We start from the raw sequence: 17,072 nt of genomic DNA, 5'->3' as shown, positions 1-17,072 counted from the left end.
GGCACGGACGTGGCCAGTGGATCCATAATTTTGTAGATGGACTGGCCATACTCTCAAGTATGTGGGGAGTGTAGAATAGCAGCCACTACTATGAAAAGAAGGATGGTTCAGGGGTTAGGATGCTAGTTTGGAACTTGGGAGCCTTGGGTTCAGTTCCCTGCTCAGTCACAGATTTCCTGCGTGAGGATGGACAAATCCCTCTGGCCATGTCTGCACTACAGTGGCACAACTGTGCTATAGCACTATGGACTAGACACTTCCTAAATGGATGGAGGGATTTTTTTCTGTCAATGTAGTTAATCCATCTCTCTAAGCTGGTAGCTAGATTGTTTGACAGAGTGGAGTAGGCCTAGAAGCCCACTGCTGGAGGCTTCAGAGTCCAGTCATACCAATCCCAAGAAAGGAGCAGTGGAACTAAGTCCTCCAAGCGGCCTAGAGAGACTGTGCAGAAAAGCAGCCAATCGGGGAGGCTGCAAAGGGGTAGCTAATCATAGGGTTGCAGGATAATATAAAAGGAGCTGCAGTGCAGACCAGAGTCAGCTCCTTGCTGGAGCTAGAGGAGTTCAGTGGCTGCTCTTGGCTGGCCAAAGGGAACTGCAACACCACAGACTGCTCAGTGTTGTCAGGGGAGCCAGAAAGATCTCCTGACTGGCCGCTGGGCCTGAGCATAGAAGATCCCTTAGGTAAGGGTGAAGCATTGGTGAAGGCTGGGGCTATGAGGAAGTAGCCCAGGGAACTGAAAGCAGTTTAGTTAAAGAGACATGGCAATACATGGCTGCTATTGGTAGGGTACCTGGGCTGGAACCTGGTGGGCCCGGGTACCCCTGCAATGGCTACTGGTGGGTGGCCTAAAATTGGACAGTGATAAACCCCCTGAAGGGGACCTGAACTGTTAAGAAGCCCAGCTGGAGAGCTGGGTCCAGAACAGATCGGAATGGGTGCAGAGTTTCCATAAAGGCCTGGAGGCACAGACCCCTAACAGGGCAAGGAGTGCTTAAAGGCTTCACTGGACCCCAGAAGGGGCCTGTTTTGCGTTGTGTTTTGTGTAAACTCTGAATGACTTGACTGGAGGACTGAGTCACTGAAACCCACCGGAAAAACTGCCAGAAGGGATCACCATAAACTGACAGAAGTGCAGACACACCCAACCAGAATGGGATGCTTGTGAGAGGTGGGTACCACACAATTACAGACGGACAGAAGAATTCTTTTGTCAGTCTAGCTGTATATATCCTGGGGGTTAGTTTGATTTAGCTATGGTGCGCAGGGCACAACATTTTTCACAGCCTTGAGCAACATAGCCTGAGTATCTCTGTGCCTCAGTTCTCCATCTATAAATATCATAGCACTTTGCCTTTCACAAAGATGTTGTGAGGATAATACATTAAAAAGATAGTGTATTGCTCAGATATTATGGTAATGGGAGTCATATAAGTTCATAAATAGACAGCTCATAACGATTGTGGAGTAGCTTGTGGGGGAAGAATTAAATTTTCAGCTCTCTAACCCACCACTCCCTGGAGATAGTCTAGCCTAGGCAGAGTCTGTGTAACTAGAATTTGGCTTTGATGTAGTCAATGTTTTAATCCTAACTACTCCTTTCATTCACCATCAAGATTGTAGCTCTGCATTCTCACTTCTTGTGCAGTTAACCATTGAATGTATGTCTAGTCCACTGATGGGCATTTGGCTTCCTTCACAAACTACTTGTTTCCTTGCATGTTATAGTAGCAGGAACAATCCTAAATTAACCCTTTGATGTTCAGAGTCTGTGATTCCAAGCAGGATGCCCCAATATTAGAAGAGCGAGTTTCTGTCTCCAAGGGTTAATGTTCAACATGGAATAGATCTCTGCTTTCTGTGACTAAGAGACCATCCTAGTCATTTCCATTGTGAAAACCGATCTGGGATTTATAATTTGGCTCTTAAAAAAAATAATAAAAATCAGCTTTTTTTTTTTTTTTTTTTTTTTTTAAACAAATTTACTGTATCTTAGTCAAAACAGTTAAAGTTAGAGGAGAAAATTCTGCCTCCTGTAGCGGTTAGGATCAGAAATCTCAGAAGCTGAGAAAGGTGGTCCTGTTACATCCTTGATATTAAAGTATTCGAAGGGGTAAGGACACATCCTGAGCCTTTCATAAAAATAACATAGTGATTGGTGTGGTGGTGGTGGCACAAGGTATTTTAATCTCTAGAAATAAATCACCGATTCCTTTGATATGGCTGGGATTTGGTGTTGTGAGGAGACAACTGAGACACAAATACAGGCCTTGTTTTTTGACAGCCTTTGTTAACAAAGGCTAACAAAGAGCAAAAGGTTTGACATACATAGCTATGATCCACAAAGAGTCTTACCTAGTATACCTTACACAGCATTGGAATTTGGGCCTGTGATGGGGTGTGTAAACCCTACCCTGGCAGTGACAGCATTAAGGGGAGCCAGAGAACCCTATTAGTCCATTATGTGGAACTTAGAGGGGACAAAGATCAAAACCCAGCTGGAAAGAACCAGACCTGGTGGTTCCTAGAAAGAAAGGACTGCAGAGTCAAATGAGGGTTGAGAGAAAAGCATGGCAGGGAGCTTCTCTCCTGGGACTCCCCCTGAAAGAAGAAGGCAGCATGAGGGAAGGGTTCCAGGCAGCTGCCAGAGAGGCTAGGAGACTCCTCAGCAAGAGACTGGGAAAAGCCGCAGGGGAGAGATGAAAAGGCAGAGAGGATTGGAGAGCACTGCTCCACGACAGACACCTGCAAACAAGAAAAGGTAGGAAGCAGCCCAGGGAATCAGCAATGGTGGGTTGCCACCTTTCTAATTGCTGGTAACTGGACCCTTGAGGCCTTGCCCCATCGCTCACTGCTCTCCTATCCTCCCCCATCACTCGCTGGACCGTCTCAAGAAGCCTGTCTGCAGGTAGGAAGTGGCCAGAGCTGATGTGGGTTAATCATTAAGGTTCTCACCTGGCCAGCTCACTCACTGGGACTGCTTACATGTGTGAACATTTGCAGGATCAGGATGGCAGTCCAGGTTGCAAGTATTAAGGGTATCATGTTATAAAGCATTGTTCATTTGTGCTTTTTGTTTTTTTCCTAACCATATGGGGGCTGATCCAAAGGCTACTGAATCAACTGGAAAAACTCCCATTGACTTCAATGGACTTTGGATCAGATCTATGATGAACAAACCACCTCTTCTTGACTGAACTTTAAGCCCAAAAACATATCTCTGCTTTCAAATAGCAAGGAATGGAAACCTCAGATTTAAAAGAAAAAAAGTTATTTATGAATCTGCTCTGAGAAGTAGGTTTCCCTTTTAATTTTAAGTAGTAACAACCGAAGCCCATCTTCAACTCCACAAGAAATCTGGCAAGTATTTGAAGCCACAGACAAAGTTTATTTTAAAACATATTTAAAAATTGCACAGTTATAAATACAATTTAATATGTGGAAAAGAATCACAGGAAGGCATGCTTCCAATACAGTACAAAAATACTACATTAACTGTTGTGCTCTGCAAATCGGACTCTATAGGCTTAATAAATTAAACACATCAATATATCTACAGTTCATTTTTAAGGAAGTAGTTTATTTTAAAGAGCAGTGCAAGAGAACATCAAACTCAAGCATCAGTAAACTGCAGCTCTGTGTTTTAATATTTATCCATGGCTAGTAATGCACTAAGTATACAGAGGCAAAGTTGCCTGTTGTGAGAGACTAACCCCACAGTTATTTATGGACACAAATTGCTCAGTCTGGGTCGATGTGAACCTTTGAAACAGAATGTAAACATTCAAATGTAGGCTTAAATTCTGCCTTAGCTCACACCTTTGCCTCCTTCGGCCTGTATCATTCTAAGACTTCCATGTGTACTTAACTTCGGGTTTATAGTGTAGCAAGTTGAGTATGCACATAAGTCCTTGCTGGATCAGAGCATTTGCGAAGTCATTGTGTTTCTCCAGGTGTAACTATGAGCAAACCCTATAATCTCTTCTTTCCTATCTGCCGTAAATTGGCTTAAAAATAAAGCCAAAAACTGGTGCAAGATGTAAGGACTTTTTAAACTAATATGCAGCATATGGAAGAAACAACACAGAATGCCTTTCAAAATGATATATTTTTAAGTTTAGTCTAGATATGTTCTACTTAGATATATAAAATATATATATATTTATATAAATATTTTGATCTTTCTAAATTTACAATAGAGTACTGATATTAAAAAGCCTGCTAACTTAAGCACATTTTTCTGCCAATGTAAATGACAAATTCTGCAAAAGGGGTAGGAATTGGGGAGGGGGAAATCAAAGCACATTAAGGTTCTCACCTGGCCAGCTCACTCAGTGGGACTGCTTACATGTGTGAGCATTTGCAAGATCAGGGCCTAACTTTGTAAACTTCAGATTCCTTCTGATTCTCCCTCCATCCCCTCTCCTCCAGCAACTATTGCTATTTTGTGTTCAGACCCTGTAAACTTCCTCCTTTTGGTGGTGTTATATGTTCTTTTTTTATATTGTCCATATTTGATTAGCTGACTAAGAAGACAACTAACTTGAATTTCTTCTAGAATGTTTTATCTGAGTGCGTGAAGCTCTCTGTCCCCAATATATTTCCCCTTTCCAATGAAAGAGGGAGTAGGAGATGGTGATAATAAGGTATTTTATTTCCAGCCTACATGTTATTTGAAGAGTAATTAATACTGTACTGTGTAGCCATGAAAATCTTTGTTCCTCATGTGACTTGTTTATATCTTATAAACATTTCTTGTATAAACTTAAACTGGACCTGGAGTGAGATTGCTCCAGGGCCAGTTTATGGTCCAGTCCAGTTTTCATTGGCTCTAATGGGGATTGGACAGGCCCCTTAGTTCTTCACACCTCTAATACCAGTCAGGCTGTCAATTGGCGCCAATTATGTTGTTGCTGTGGATATCTGTGTACTATGAATGGTAGCGAGATCACCTAGCTAATCAATCAGCGTGGTCAGTCGCTGTCTTTCTGTGTGACATTTAGGCCCGATTTTTCCAAATCAGAATTATTTCTGAGTGCCCTGTCTTGAGGTTGGAGATTTCTGTAATGTTGAGCACCCACAACTCTAGTTGAAGTCTATGGGAGCTGCAGGACCACTGAAATTCAGGGCCTACGTCTCTCAAACTGGGTACCTGAATATTAACACCCCACAGAATTAAGTGGGCATATTTGAAAACTATGGCCTTAATAAAAGCAAGCCATGATGGCTCGGTCTGCTTTGAGATGGTTCTGGGAATCATATGCTCTTGTTTAGTGGCATCTATCCTAAATCAGTCAAGAAAACCTTAAAATCTGAAAATCCAAATGGCCAGTTTTCAAGAGGGGTAAGCCATCCCCGTCTGAAAGCTGTAAATTCATGGTTCTTTAACACTTGTAGTGATCACTATCCCAAAGACATGGCTGCAAAAGCCATATTTCAAGGATTTCTACAGTTAATATAATTAAACATTAAAAGAAAACATGAAAACTACAGCACAAAGTAAACTTTAAGGACAGGATTTTCAAAAATGCTCAGCATCAATCTAATTCTGCCTCCAATGATGTCAACAGTAAATCTCCCATTGTACAGCTGGAGCAATACTTTTAAAAATCCCATTCAAGATAGCCCATTACAAAAATTAGCTGTTAAAACCCATTTATTTTTGAGCGTTAGTCATGCAGTCTGTAAATTTACATTCAAATAATGTATCTTGCATGCTTTGGGTTAATATTTCAGTATGTTCATATGTGAGTACTGTTCCATGCAATATTTTTGTACCTGAGGCTACGTTTCTTTTAAAAGAAAAGAAATTCACATTTTTACAAACCTTGTGTCTTAGCCCATCTTAAGAAAACACCATTAAGAGAGAGACAGATATATACTTGTTTGAAACCTCAATTTAATTTTAACTGGACATAAAAATAGTTTCTTATCTGGGACAGAGGATAAAAGAAACAGGAAAAAATGGGTTGGTTCAAAAACAGGTTCAAATAACTTTTTACATAATAAAAATACTGTTTGCTTTTCTACTGAGAAAGGGCATACACTGAAGATAACAGCCCATAAATTTAAGTACACAGGAGACCCTGTTCAAAGAGTCACTGCAATTAATAGACATAACCAGAAAGGAATCACTTATTCTCATTGAGTAATTGTACTCCACAAATATTCCCATTGACTCCAGTGAGGCTACTCATGGTGTAACATACTATTCAGCATAAGCAAGGGTATCGCAATCCAGCCCTGGTGGATCAGTACCTAAATACATGCCCTAGGTCTGATTTTGCAAAATGCTGAACACCCTTGATTCCCATTGAAAACAACAGGATTTGAGGCTGTTCAGCACCTTGTCAGAGCAGATCTCTGGTAAAGTCATCAATCTCTTAAAGGCTTTGCAACCAAAGGGACAAACACAAGTCAGGGTGAGTGGCTAGGAATATGGTTTAAATGGCATGAAATATACATTATATAGGAAAGATTCCAAACCTTGAAATAAATTAATTGCCTAGCTAGGTGATTAATCTTTTCTGGAGAAACAGCAGAGTAATGAGAATGGAAGGCAGGAATGTGGGATTAAGGAAAAACCAAAGAAGCACTGCCATTTTGGGTGAGATGCCAGTTTCTTGACCCTGTCCCTAAGATCGCTTGAGCTGTTTTCTCCATCTTACTGAGAAAGGCAATGGTCACTGTGTGACATGGCTATTTTATGTTGCAGCTGAGCTTACTGCAAATTATTTTTAGTTTTTTCAGAATTCACCCAAATGTTGACCAGCCCCACCACAGACCAAATAGGCAGCATGATAACAGAATATTTTGCACTCCTAGTGCTTTTCACCTAGAGCAATCACAAAGGTGGATGAGAATTATTCTCCCCTTTTCACATATGGGGGTAAATGAGGGACCCAAGGAGGCTGTGATTTGCTTAAACTCACACAGAACGCTGGGAATACAGCCCAGGTCTTCTGTTTCAGTCCAGTGTTCTATCTGCTTAATTTCAGCCTCTCTCTTATTAGAAGTGTATTCACCTATTCAAAGTGGTAAAATGTTGCAGCTTCCCCACATGTTCCTTCCATACTGTCAGAGGCAAATGATCATGCCTCTCACTAGACATGAAATGAGAAGATGTATGGTGATTTCTACAGAAATACCTATTATGGTTACTGCACTTGGATAAGCCTCTCTTAGATTCTCTCTTGGATAATTTCTGAGTTGTGCACTCAGAGGCAGAGCGCAATATCATGTAAACCAAAGCTTTTTGGAGGCCTGGTGGGATGAGTTAGAAGATGGGCATTCCCTCCTACCCCATTCTGTAGCACCACATCTTGACACAACTGCAGTTGCCTCTTTCTGTCCATAATCATTCTAATTCCTTCTGGGATTGCTGTTCGCCAGAGGCTGGGAATGGGCGATGGGATGGATCACTTGCTGATGACCTGTTCTATTCATTCCCTCTGAAGCACCTGGCATTGGCCACTGTCGGAAGACAGGATACTGGGCTAGATGGACCATTGGTCTGACCCAATATGGCCGTTCTTATGTTCTGTCTGGCTTTTCCCTCTCCCTTCCCTCCCTTTTGTGTATCTTTTTTTTCTGTTCCCTTTCTTACTCCTTTATTTTTTCTCTGCCATGTTTTCTGTGGATCTTCTCTCTGTTATCTGGTAGTTCCAGTTTCCACCTCTCCATTCCCCACACTCACCATGTACTGTGGTATTAAGGCCCAAATGCAAAACCTGAGTAAACAGCCTGAATATTCTCTCCTCTGGCCCGTCCCTGAATGCTGCTCTTCTGTGGCTTCTACTGCAATCCATGCCCTGTGATAACATTTACACCTGCTTCAATCCACCTCCTAACCCCTACATAGAGTTTTAGATAGTGGGTCTATGTAGTTGGGCATCCACTGGCCATACACAATTGGAGAGCATGCATGGGGTCGAGCGTCTTAGGAGCAGCTCAGTGGGCCATTTGGTTCTCTTGGCTGGTCACTCTGTAGCCTGTATCCCACATGTACTGCAAAACTAAAGTGCTTCTGCTGATTTGGGGTCCTTACATGCCTGTGGTAGGCAGGTTTGGTCCCAAATGTTTTTCTCTAGATTTGTGGATGCAAGTCTCTTCAGTGTCAATAGTGCATGTATATTACTGGGGAATACAGATTTGAGCTGTCTTCCGCACGTTAAATCACTAGACATCTAATTTCCCCCCTTCTTTTTTGGCGGTGGTGGTCATGGGGTGTAACCAGGACCTGCATTAAAAACAAACTAACAAAATAGCCACTCTACCAATAGATTTTCCAAAAGCAGAGGCACTGTGAACTACTGTCAGTCTTGAAAATGAACCTTGCCATTTTATCTCTGCGAAAAGCCAGGCAGTTAAATTGTTAATCTGGAAGGCATAGAAATAAAACTTCTGAATGGCTAGATTTGCCAGATTCATTGTAACATAACTATCCTACATCAGAGCACGGAGATGTTCTGAAAGAACTTGTGTGATGGGAGAGCAAAAAGCTAGATCCAAGCTTTTATGCCTTTGTTTCATTGCCTCTATCCAGAGCTGCCTCCCTCCTTTATTACCACCAAAAAAACACTTTCCAGATTTCAGTTGCAGGGCACCCTTTGCTCTGCCTTACTGATATCTGAGAATTGTCCTCATAAATCACTGTCAAAACAAAAGAGCAAACTTGTCAGCCGATATGCACATAGCAAGCCTGCTTCAGCTAAAATGAAATTTCCCCATCAGCCTTGGGTATTCAATGCTTAAAGAAAAACTGCAGTTGTCAGTTATTACACCCTTACTTATTTTAAAATACCTGTCACTCTTTCAGCAGTTCTCCATTCTGTGGTGCACCTCTGTGTGGGGCTATTTTAATGATAAATTCTTAACTGTTCATTTTCAGTTAGTGGCTTACTCTTTGTGATTACAATATCTTATAATGACCTCACCACACAGGAAGTAGTAGGGGTCATTGTCTGGCTTGTTGGAAAAGGTGCGTGCCCTTTTAAGTGCTAGAAAACCAGGGAGTTCTCTTCGACTGCTACTGCAGACCAGGTAGGCATGGGGATGCTGATCTATCCCCTCTGACCCCAGTGACCAGAAGAGATGGGGGACTATATAGGTCCATGCTGGTGCAGGAAAAGCTCTCTTTTATCTGGACCAAGCAGAGGCGCACCTACCCTCCCACCTATGGAAGTGATGAAATACTAGGTTTTGTCAGGATCCACTGTGGGCAATGCACTAGCCCCTCTTTTTCTCAAGGGGCTGGGAAGGAATTTGTCCCTCCGCCAATTTAGCTAAGGTGAAATGGGTTGTTTTTCACCTTTCCCACAGTAGGTTCAGGGGGGCTTAGTTGGGTGAACATGAAAAGGGGATGGTGTTGCAACACATTATGTAAACATGGGGTAGATGGTCCAGTGCACGTACTCCATAGAGAAGGGATACAGTGATTGGATAAAATGGATTGGTCAAGGATTTAAAGGAGGTATTCTTTAAAGGAGTGGAAACGGGATGGGGGGTTTCAGGGCTCCTCTGACTGGTACGGTAGGTAGCCAACCTCCCCTCCGCTCCATCATAGCCCCCTGGGTGAGGTCCCAGGAGCAGGTTGGCTGTGGACCAGGATGGGTAAACGGAAGGGCTGATGGAAGACCCCCGGGGTATATATTGAAATGATTATGGAATCACCTGCACTGAACATTTTTATCTGCCAGGTACTCCCAGGCATTTCAGAATAAAACTGGCCTAATTAAACCACATCCAGTTTTTCCTGTCCTTCTTCCACCATAGCTGGACAAGGGGTTTTCCTTTAAGTGGTTGCTCAAAATAAGGGACAGCTGCAAGACATTTTTTATTTGTGTTAGTGAAATTGCTTAAATCCTAACGATCTCTCTCCCTCCAATCTGAGCAGTAGCTTTTTTGATACAGCTCTTGTGTGTATGTGAGGGCGAGAGGTTAAAATGTTATTTATAGGGAGTGTGTTACTTTCCTTGCTTTCACCTGTTGTAGTAGCTACCATGTACTTTCCATTCCAGAGCACAAACGAACACGGTGCATTTTTAATGTAAAAATATTTGTTCACTATTTAGAGAAAGTACTAAAAAAAAAAAACCCAAACCAACCCCAAACCACAATAACTGAAAATTAACTCTGTACAAATCTATAAATCTGTCTTTGATGGATGTGTTAAATATGGTCCAAATATGTGCATTGGACCCAAACCCTACTATGTACTGAAAAACTCACTCTGAAGTCAGTTGAAGGTGCTCAGCACTTCACAGGAAGGGTCTGGAACCTTGCAGATTCAAGCTGTATCTTTGGAGCTTTAAACACTCATGAAAACTAAGGGCTTGACCCTGCAACCATTGAGGTCAGTGAGAGTTTTCCCATTGATTTCAGTGAGAGCAGGATCAACCTCTGTAGCCCCTCCTGCAGTCCTTATTCAGGCAAATCTTTTCAGTTCAGTGGAAGGTTTCCCCTAAGTATGGTCTGTAGACATCAGTTCCTAAATAGACTCTTCTTTAGTTCCTGTGGAAAGCTGAAGGAATAGATTAATTTTTCCCCTAAATGACATTTGCCTCCAGTTAATCTGTATTTTTGTGTGTGTGTGAGAAACTACTGGTACATGCATAATAAATATTCTATTCACTTGAGGTTATAACTGATATCCTATTTGCATTTTTAAACACTAGGATATGGAAAGCTCTCTATCTAGTGTCAAGAAGTTATATTTGGTCCTTTATGCCAAGATGGCTATATATATCATTAAATCTTTCATTCCTAGTTTAAAAATAATAATAAAAAAGCACAGCATACATTTACAAAAGAAGAATAAAGTGCTTATGTACATACACAGGTCCTAAACCTGCCATGACCTCCACATAGGCAGAGCCCTGTTCTTTGCAGGATTGGGGCCATAACTGGTACAAACAACAACAAATTCTAGTGCAAATTACTGCTTCTGCTTACAAAGCTCATCTCGCCAGTAAATAAAGGGCCCAACACTGTAAATCCTCCATGTGCAGAATTCCTCTTAAATGGGGATTGGGCCCAAAAGTAAAAGTGAATCAAGGTACCTTTACAAACAAAGCCCTTATTGATTGCCAGCTAATATATTCACCATAAAATATATCTACTGTCAGAGCTATGTGGAATAGGACCTTGAAGAGAGTGGCCAACAAACAAACAAAAGTATAGGGACTCCACATTGTAGGGGAGGGCGGTGTCAGTTTAGTGCAATGACCAATAAGTTTCCTTGAATGTGCTGCTTCCCACTCTAATGTACAACAATGATTATTAGATTTTTGTCTTAAATATATTTTCTCTGTACAGGTGTGAGTGTGTGTATCTTGCATGGGATGAAGGTTCCTCTGGTATGACTGCTTCAACTAGGTCAGGTCTTTGTCAGATTAGCTGCTGTTCATTTTAATCTTTCATTTGAGTTTGATACTATTTACAAAGTTTTGTGCTTTTGAAGTTTTTCAGGAATTGGGTGATGTCTGGTAGAACTTCCCCTAGTGTTCTACGGCCCATGATCTTTTGGAACGTGTCCTTGGTCATTTTCAAACTGGTAATGAAAGAGTTTTGCATTTCCTAATACATCTTAGTGATTTGACTGCTTTTTTTTTTTTTTTTTTTTTTTTTATGGCTCTAGGTTAAAAGCTCTTAATAGAATATCCAGATCACCCAAATTAGCAGCTTGAAATAGTTCTGGCTGGTCCATCATAGACAGAGCAATTCTGAGAGCTGCCCAGATATTGCCTGAAATTTCCGGCTGGGGAACCTGCTGTTGATTCCTGCTTTTTCTTTGCAAACTGAGAGCAGTGAGAAAGTTGCTGGCAGCCTCTCTGTGGGGGGAGGAAAGAAAGGCAACATACATATATTACAACAATCTCTTTTGTTTAAAAAATAAAGTATATTTTGTATTCCTTCTAAAGCATTATAGTAAAATCAAACACATTATCTGACAATGTGGGTGACCACCATCTCTTTGTAGTATTGCTTGATCTGCCTTTAACAACTCTGGACAAAAGTGTTGCTGCAAGACTTTATTGCTAAGTATCAAAAGGGCTGCAGTTGTATAGTAATATAGAGGTGAACCAACTCAAATGCCTGGGGAAATTCTCCTTACTGTGGTTATGAATTCTCTTATACACGTGCCTTATTATCTTAATTGTATTGTTGACACTTGGGACTCTTTTTACATAGACCTAAATTTTACCCTTGATTCACACAGAGAACCTGGTATGTGTATTAAATGTGTACTGAGCCATAGACTTACAAGGGGTTTATGGAGAGAGACCATACATGCCTTTCAGATCATAAGATAAGAAGGATGGCCCAGTCGTTTGAGTACTGACTTGGGAGACCTGGGGTTCAATTCCCTGCTCCACCATTTCTTGGGGACACTAGGAGAGCCACTTAGTCTCTCTGGGCCTCAGCTGCCCTTCTGTAAAATGGGAGAAGGGCACTTCCCTGCTTCACACAGATGTTGTGAGGATAAATACTTTGACTGGGAGGCGCTTGGAGACTGCGGTGATGGGGGCTGTATAAAACTAAGATAGAGAACGAGGCTGGTTGGCATAATCGTCCGCTGGCTAAGCATTGTGATGGCAAGCGTGGAAAAAGAGCCTCTAAAGGGAAAAATCCCCACTTTCAAATAAACAAGTGCCTGGAATATTCATTTAATGGAAGATATATGTGAGACTTGACTTACAGGAAAACTGTTTGGGTTCCTCCTGAAATAATTACAAAAAGAAACATAGTAGCCCTAAAGGCTCAAAAACCAGAAGACAAACAAATAGAACCCAAGGTGTCTGTTTTTGTTTTTTGTTTTTAATCTCCTGATTTTTTTTTTTTTTTTTTGGCATCTGACTCATGATTTTTGAATGTTTGGGTTTGGTTTGACAATACTGAAGCTCTGTGAGTTTTGCCTTTGAACATACGCCAGGATCTGGCCCAAAATAACTGTTTTGAAAGCTGTTTGTACTGAGTGTGTAGGCATTTAAAGAAAATTAGGTACTGTACCTTTCTGTTAAAACATCCCTGCCCTAGTAAGGGCTTGTCTAGATGGGGAGTTATTCTGGAATAATTATTTCTGATTAATTGCATGTGTGGATGCTCTTATTCTGCAATAAGAGAGACTTATTCCAAATTAGATAGATCCATTTTGGAATAAGGCACTATTATTCTGGAATAAGTGTGTCCAAATATGGAGTTAATCAGGAATAATTAATCCACTTAAAATTCACACCCTACTTTGTTCTGAGTTAATTTTCATGCCTTAAAACTAACATGTAGATTGAACCATTTGAAGGGGGCACCTGCATTTCTTTGACTTTTTATTTTGTCTTTGTGGGTAGAGGTACAAATGTTGCTAGCCGCTGGAATCACCCAATTTGTATCATTAATGATGAAAAATGTAGTAATTATACTAATTGTTTACTCCACATTTTGCTTAGTTTGGACAATGAAAATAAATAGTTGGTTTCACTTTCAAATTCATGGTGCTGCATTGTCAGGGTTTCACAAATTGCAAGGAAATATTTAATATTTTGAAATCAACTATTTTCATTTGATTTTTTTTATCTCAGAAATATTTCTATTTGTCTTAAATTTCATGGAAGATAAAATCAATTGCACTGCTTTGAAAATCTCAACTGATATTTAGTGCTTTTCATCCCTAGATTGCAAAACCCTTTCCAAAGGAAGGTAAGTAATGTTGTTCTCATTTTAAATGGGTAAAATGAGTCTCAGAGAGGTAAAGGAATTTCCCCAAAGAAACACAGAACGTTTGTGGAAGAGCCAGGAAATGAACGCAGGAGAGCTGGTCAAAAATTTTCCATTAAAGTTTTTCCAACAAAAATGGCAACTTGTCAGCATGGAAATTTTTCCAAGCAAAATGTTAGTTTTTGATTTAATATTTTCTACTTTCTGCAACTGAAGAACAATTTTTCCCCCAAAAACTCATTTCTTGACAAAAATGTCAAAAAAGTAAAAAAAAATGTAGATGAAAAAGAAAATTTCTTTCATTTTTGTAGACATTCATGGGGAACTTTTTCCCCTCAGTCACCTCTGAAACCTAGGTCTTTTAACTCCCAGCCCAGTGCTCTGTCTGTGTTGCCTCCTGTTGCCTTCTAAAATTTGTTCTGACAAAATTAGATATTTGAGTCAAATTTAAATTAACACTTTCCCTTGAAGCATAGGCCCTGATTCAGCAAAGCACTTAAGCACGTGCCTAACTTTAAGCATGTGGTTAGTCCCACTGAGGCTACTGGGACTACTCATCTGTTTAAGTAGCTTGCTGAATCGATACCTTTATTTTTTTGTAACATACTCTTCAATTGTTTTATTATATTGTACAATGAATTGGTGGGTAGAAAGGGTAGCTCATTACAAAATATTTATATACATTATTCCATCTCCCAAAGGGCTTTACAAACATTCATCCAAACATTATAACAATATCTTAAATTAAACAAAGATTAAAATACATATTATAGACTTTTAATTCAAAAATAAATGTTCAGTTTTTAGAAGCCCACCTTACTTTTGGCTTTAAATGTTGATATTCTTTTCATAACTCACCTGTAAGCTCCTAGGTTTATGCAGCTTATTCCCAAATTGTATCGGGACCTAATGAAGCCTGGCTGAATTTCTAAAGCTCTAGTGTAGGCCTCCACAGCTTCCTCACTTCGATCCCCATTTGCTAAGGTTGCTCCAAGGCGGTTCCATAATGAATAGTCCTGATAACAGAATGAGAATTTTCTACTACTGCCCTCAAAGTAATGAAGAGCACAGAAAATACTTGTATCCTCTGCTAACTGGCATGGAATGTGAGGATGTGACTCACGATTCTAGACAGCTTCATAAAATTACTACAGTTAATCAGCGTACAGCCAAAAATTGGACATGCATAACTCTGCTGCTCAATAGGACTCTCTTTCGATTAACATTTCTATTTCATGTATTAAAATATTAATGGCTGAAGAGACATCTCATTAATACTGGTCAGCTTCAAGTAGGAAAGGAAGAGAGTGGCTTGCAAAATGAAACTTTTTTTTAATGCAAAATCATAAAAGGTACCTCTGGCCGAACAGTTAAGGCAGCATTAAATGCATCTATTGCTCTGTTAAATTCTCTACTCAGGTGGAAGAGCACTCCAAGTCCTGTTTGCAAGTCAGGGTCTATCATCTCCCTGTTCTGGTGAGCTGCCTCCAGGTACAATTCCTTTACTTCTTCGAGTAATGAACTAGAAAAGGGTGAAAAATAACACCAAGCTGCATCTTACCGTTCCTTGTAAATGCTGTAATATCTCCTGCATTGCCAGCAATTCAAGTCTTTATTGAGAGATATGAACGCTGGTACACTCTTAAAACATGCAAATAGACACCTTCAGCTTGAGTGTTGTAAGGACTTATTCTGATTCTTGTTGAGAACTGGCCAGTGGAGTTCAAAGGTTTACCAGCACTAAGCCAAATTGCTGCTGAAAACTCAGGCATATCTAAAATATGGGCTGTAAGAGCTGTTGAAGTTAGGTCAATTCTCTCTGGTGCCCCTAAAATGGATTAGGTGCTTCTTTCAAGGTTAAAGCAAGGAAACCAGACTGTCAAAAAGGGTCGGCAATCCTCAAGAGTCTTAGATAAAGATTTTGAAATCTACAGCCAAGATTTCAAAGACATATGCCAAAATTTAGATTCCTAAATTCACCAGACTTTGGATTAGGCCTAATATAATGTACTTCATCATTCAATAGAAGTTCCCTATTTTATTGTTGCTCAGTCAAAATTATCTTGCTATCACAAGGCTTGTTGATAACAATAATAAACATAATGCCCAGCATTTTGTGTCTATGAAGCAGTTGCTGGCAGTATTTAAAAGGTTCCGAAATAGATACCTTCCACCACCAAGTTAGTGGAAATCCAACTGTTAGACCAACTGCCCAAATAACAATAGGGAATGGTAGTAAAGGGAAAGTTTACCTTCTACTGCAGCACAACCTCTAAATGTTCTGAGTGGACTATGTGCCTGTGTGTGTTCACACTGATATTATACCATATTTAAAAAACATTTTCCCAATTCAATGATTTAATCACTTTAACTGGAATTGTTTTTCTTACTCTTTCTGGTCAGTAACATGGAGTATATTGTAATGTTTTTCTATAAACCTGGGGTACGGCCTCATCTGGAATACTGTATGTGGTACTAGTCACTACCGTGTCTCCAGAAAGATATTGCAAGATTAGAGAGGTTCAGAGAAGGGTGATGATCGAGGGCCTGGAAAAACTCCCATATGAAGAGAGATTTAAAGATTGGGATTGTTTAGGCAGACACATGGGAGTCATTGTGGACAAGAATTTAGCAAGATTCCTCAAGATGGATTGGACATTTATATGGATATCAAGAATATCCAGACTTTAATTAATGATACATTTTTGAAGGAATATTATATCTCATGCTTCAGGGTTTAAACTAATCTCCAACTATTAAAGATCAGAACGTGACCTAATAAGGGGAAGATTATCCCACATACGCTTACTGAAGGACTGTAAGAACACTTTCCTCTGAAGCAGCTGGTATTGGCCACTGTCAGAGACAGGATAAAGGACTAGATGGGCCTTGGGTCTTATCCAGGGTCATGATTGTTACGTTCCGACGTAACTTTAAAATATCTGTTGATGAGGGCGCTGTACATTTCAGAAACTAAGGCGTAGATTTCAGTGGCAGTTAGGAACCTAAATACCTTAGTGGATGTGGGCCTAACTCCTTCAGGATGCTAATCCAGGTTTACCTTTCTTGTGATGGCTCAGACATTCTCCTGGTAAGTGCGGGAGACCCTCTTTTGCTCTTCATTATATACTTGTACTTTGGGTTTTGCTTTATCCAGTTTCTTAAAGCTTCATACGCCTCCAGTTGATGGCCAGTATTCGTATAGCTCACAGCCAAGGCCATCAGAGCTTTTAAGTTGTTTGGCTGTAGTTGCAAGCACCTAAACAGAGAAGAAAAATAACTTTTAGCAAAACACAGTGTATCAGTTCTTCCAACATAAGACCTGGTCTGCAACCCTTACTCTCACAAGTAGTGCTAGT

General features: G+C 40.4%; 1 protein-coding gene across 1 annotated transcript in view; it reads right to left on the bottom strand.

Annotated features, from left to right (window-relative positions):
* Nucleotides 1–11,626: 11,626 nt before the first annotated feature.
* PEX5L (peroxisomal biogenesis factor 5 like) overlaps nt 11,627–17,072 on the bottom strand; it is a 144,910-nt gene continuing 139,464 nt past the window's right edge. The window contains exons 11-14 of the mRNA XM_067536480.1: nt 16,775–16,972; nt 15,070–15,235; nt 14,572–14,729; nt 11,627–11,831 (exon numbers count right to left, since the gene is read on the bottom strand). Of these exons, the coding sequence (XP_067392581.1) occupies nt 11,627–11,831; nt 14,572–14,729; nt 15,070–15,235; nt 16,775–16,972 (727 nt within the window). The remainder of the gene's footprint in view (nt 11,832–14,571; nt 14,730–15,069; nt 15,236–16,774; nt 16,973–17,072) is intronic.

The sequence above is a fragment of the Emydura macquarii genome, unplaced genomic scaffold (assembly GCF_026122565.2).
Source record: "Emydura macquarii macquarii isolate MOO-44397 ecotype Brisbane River unplaced genomic scaffold, CSIRO-AGI_Emac_v2 contig_3603, whole genome shotgun sequence".
NCBI lineage: Eukaryota > Metazoa > Chordata > Testudines > Chelidae > Emydura > Emydura macquarii.
The sequence above is the reverse complement of the archived record's forward strand: the minus strand, read 5'-3'. Positions and strand labels throughout refer to the sequence as shown.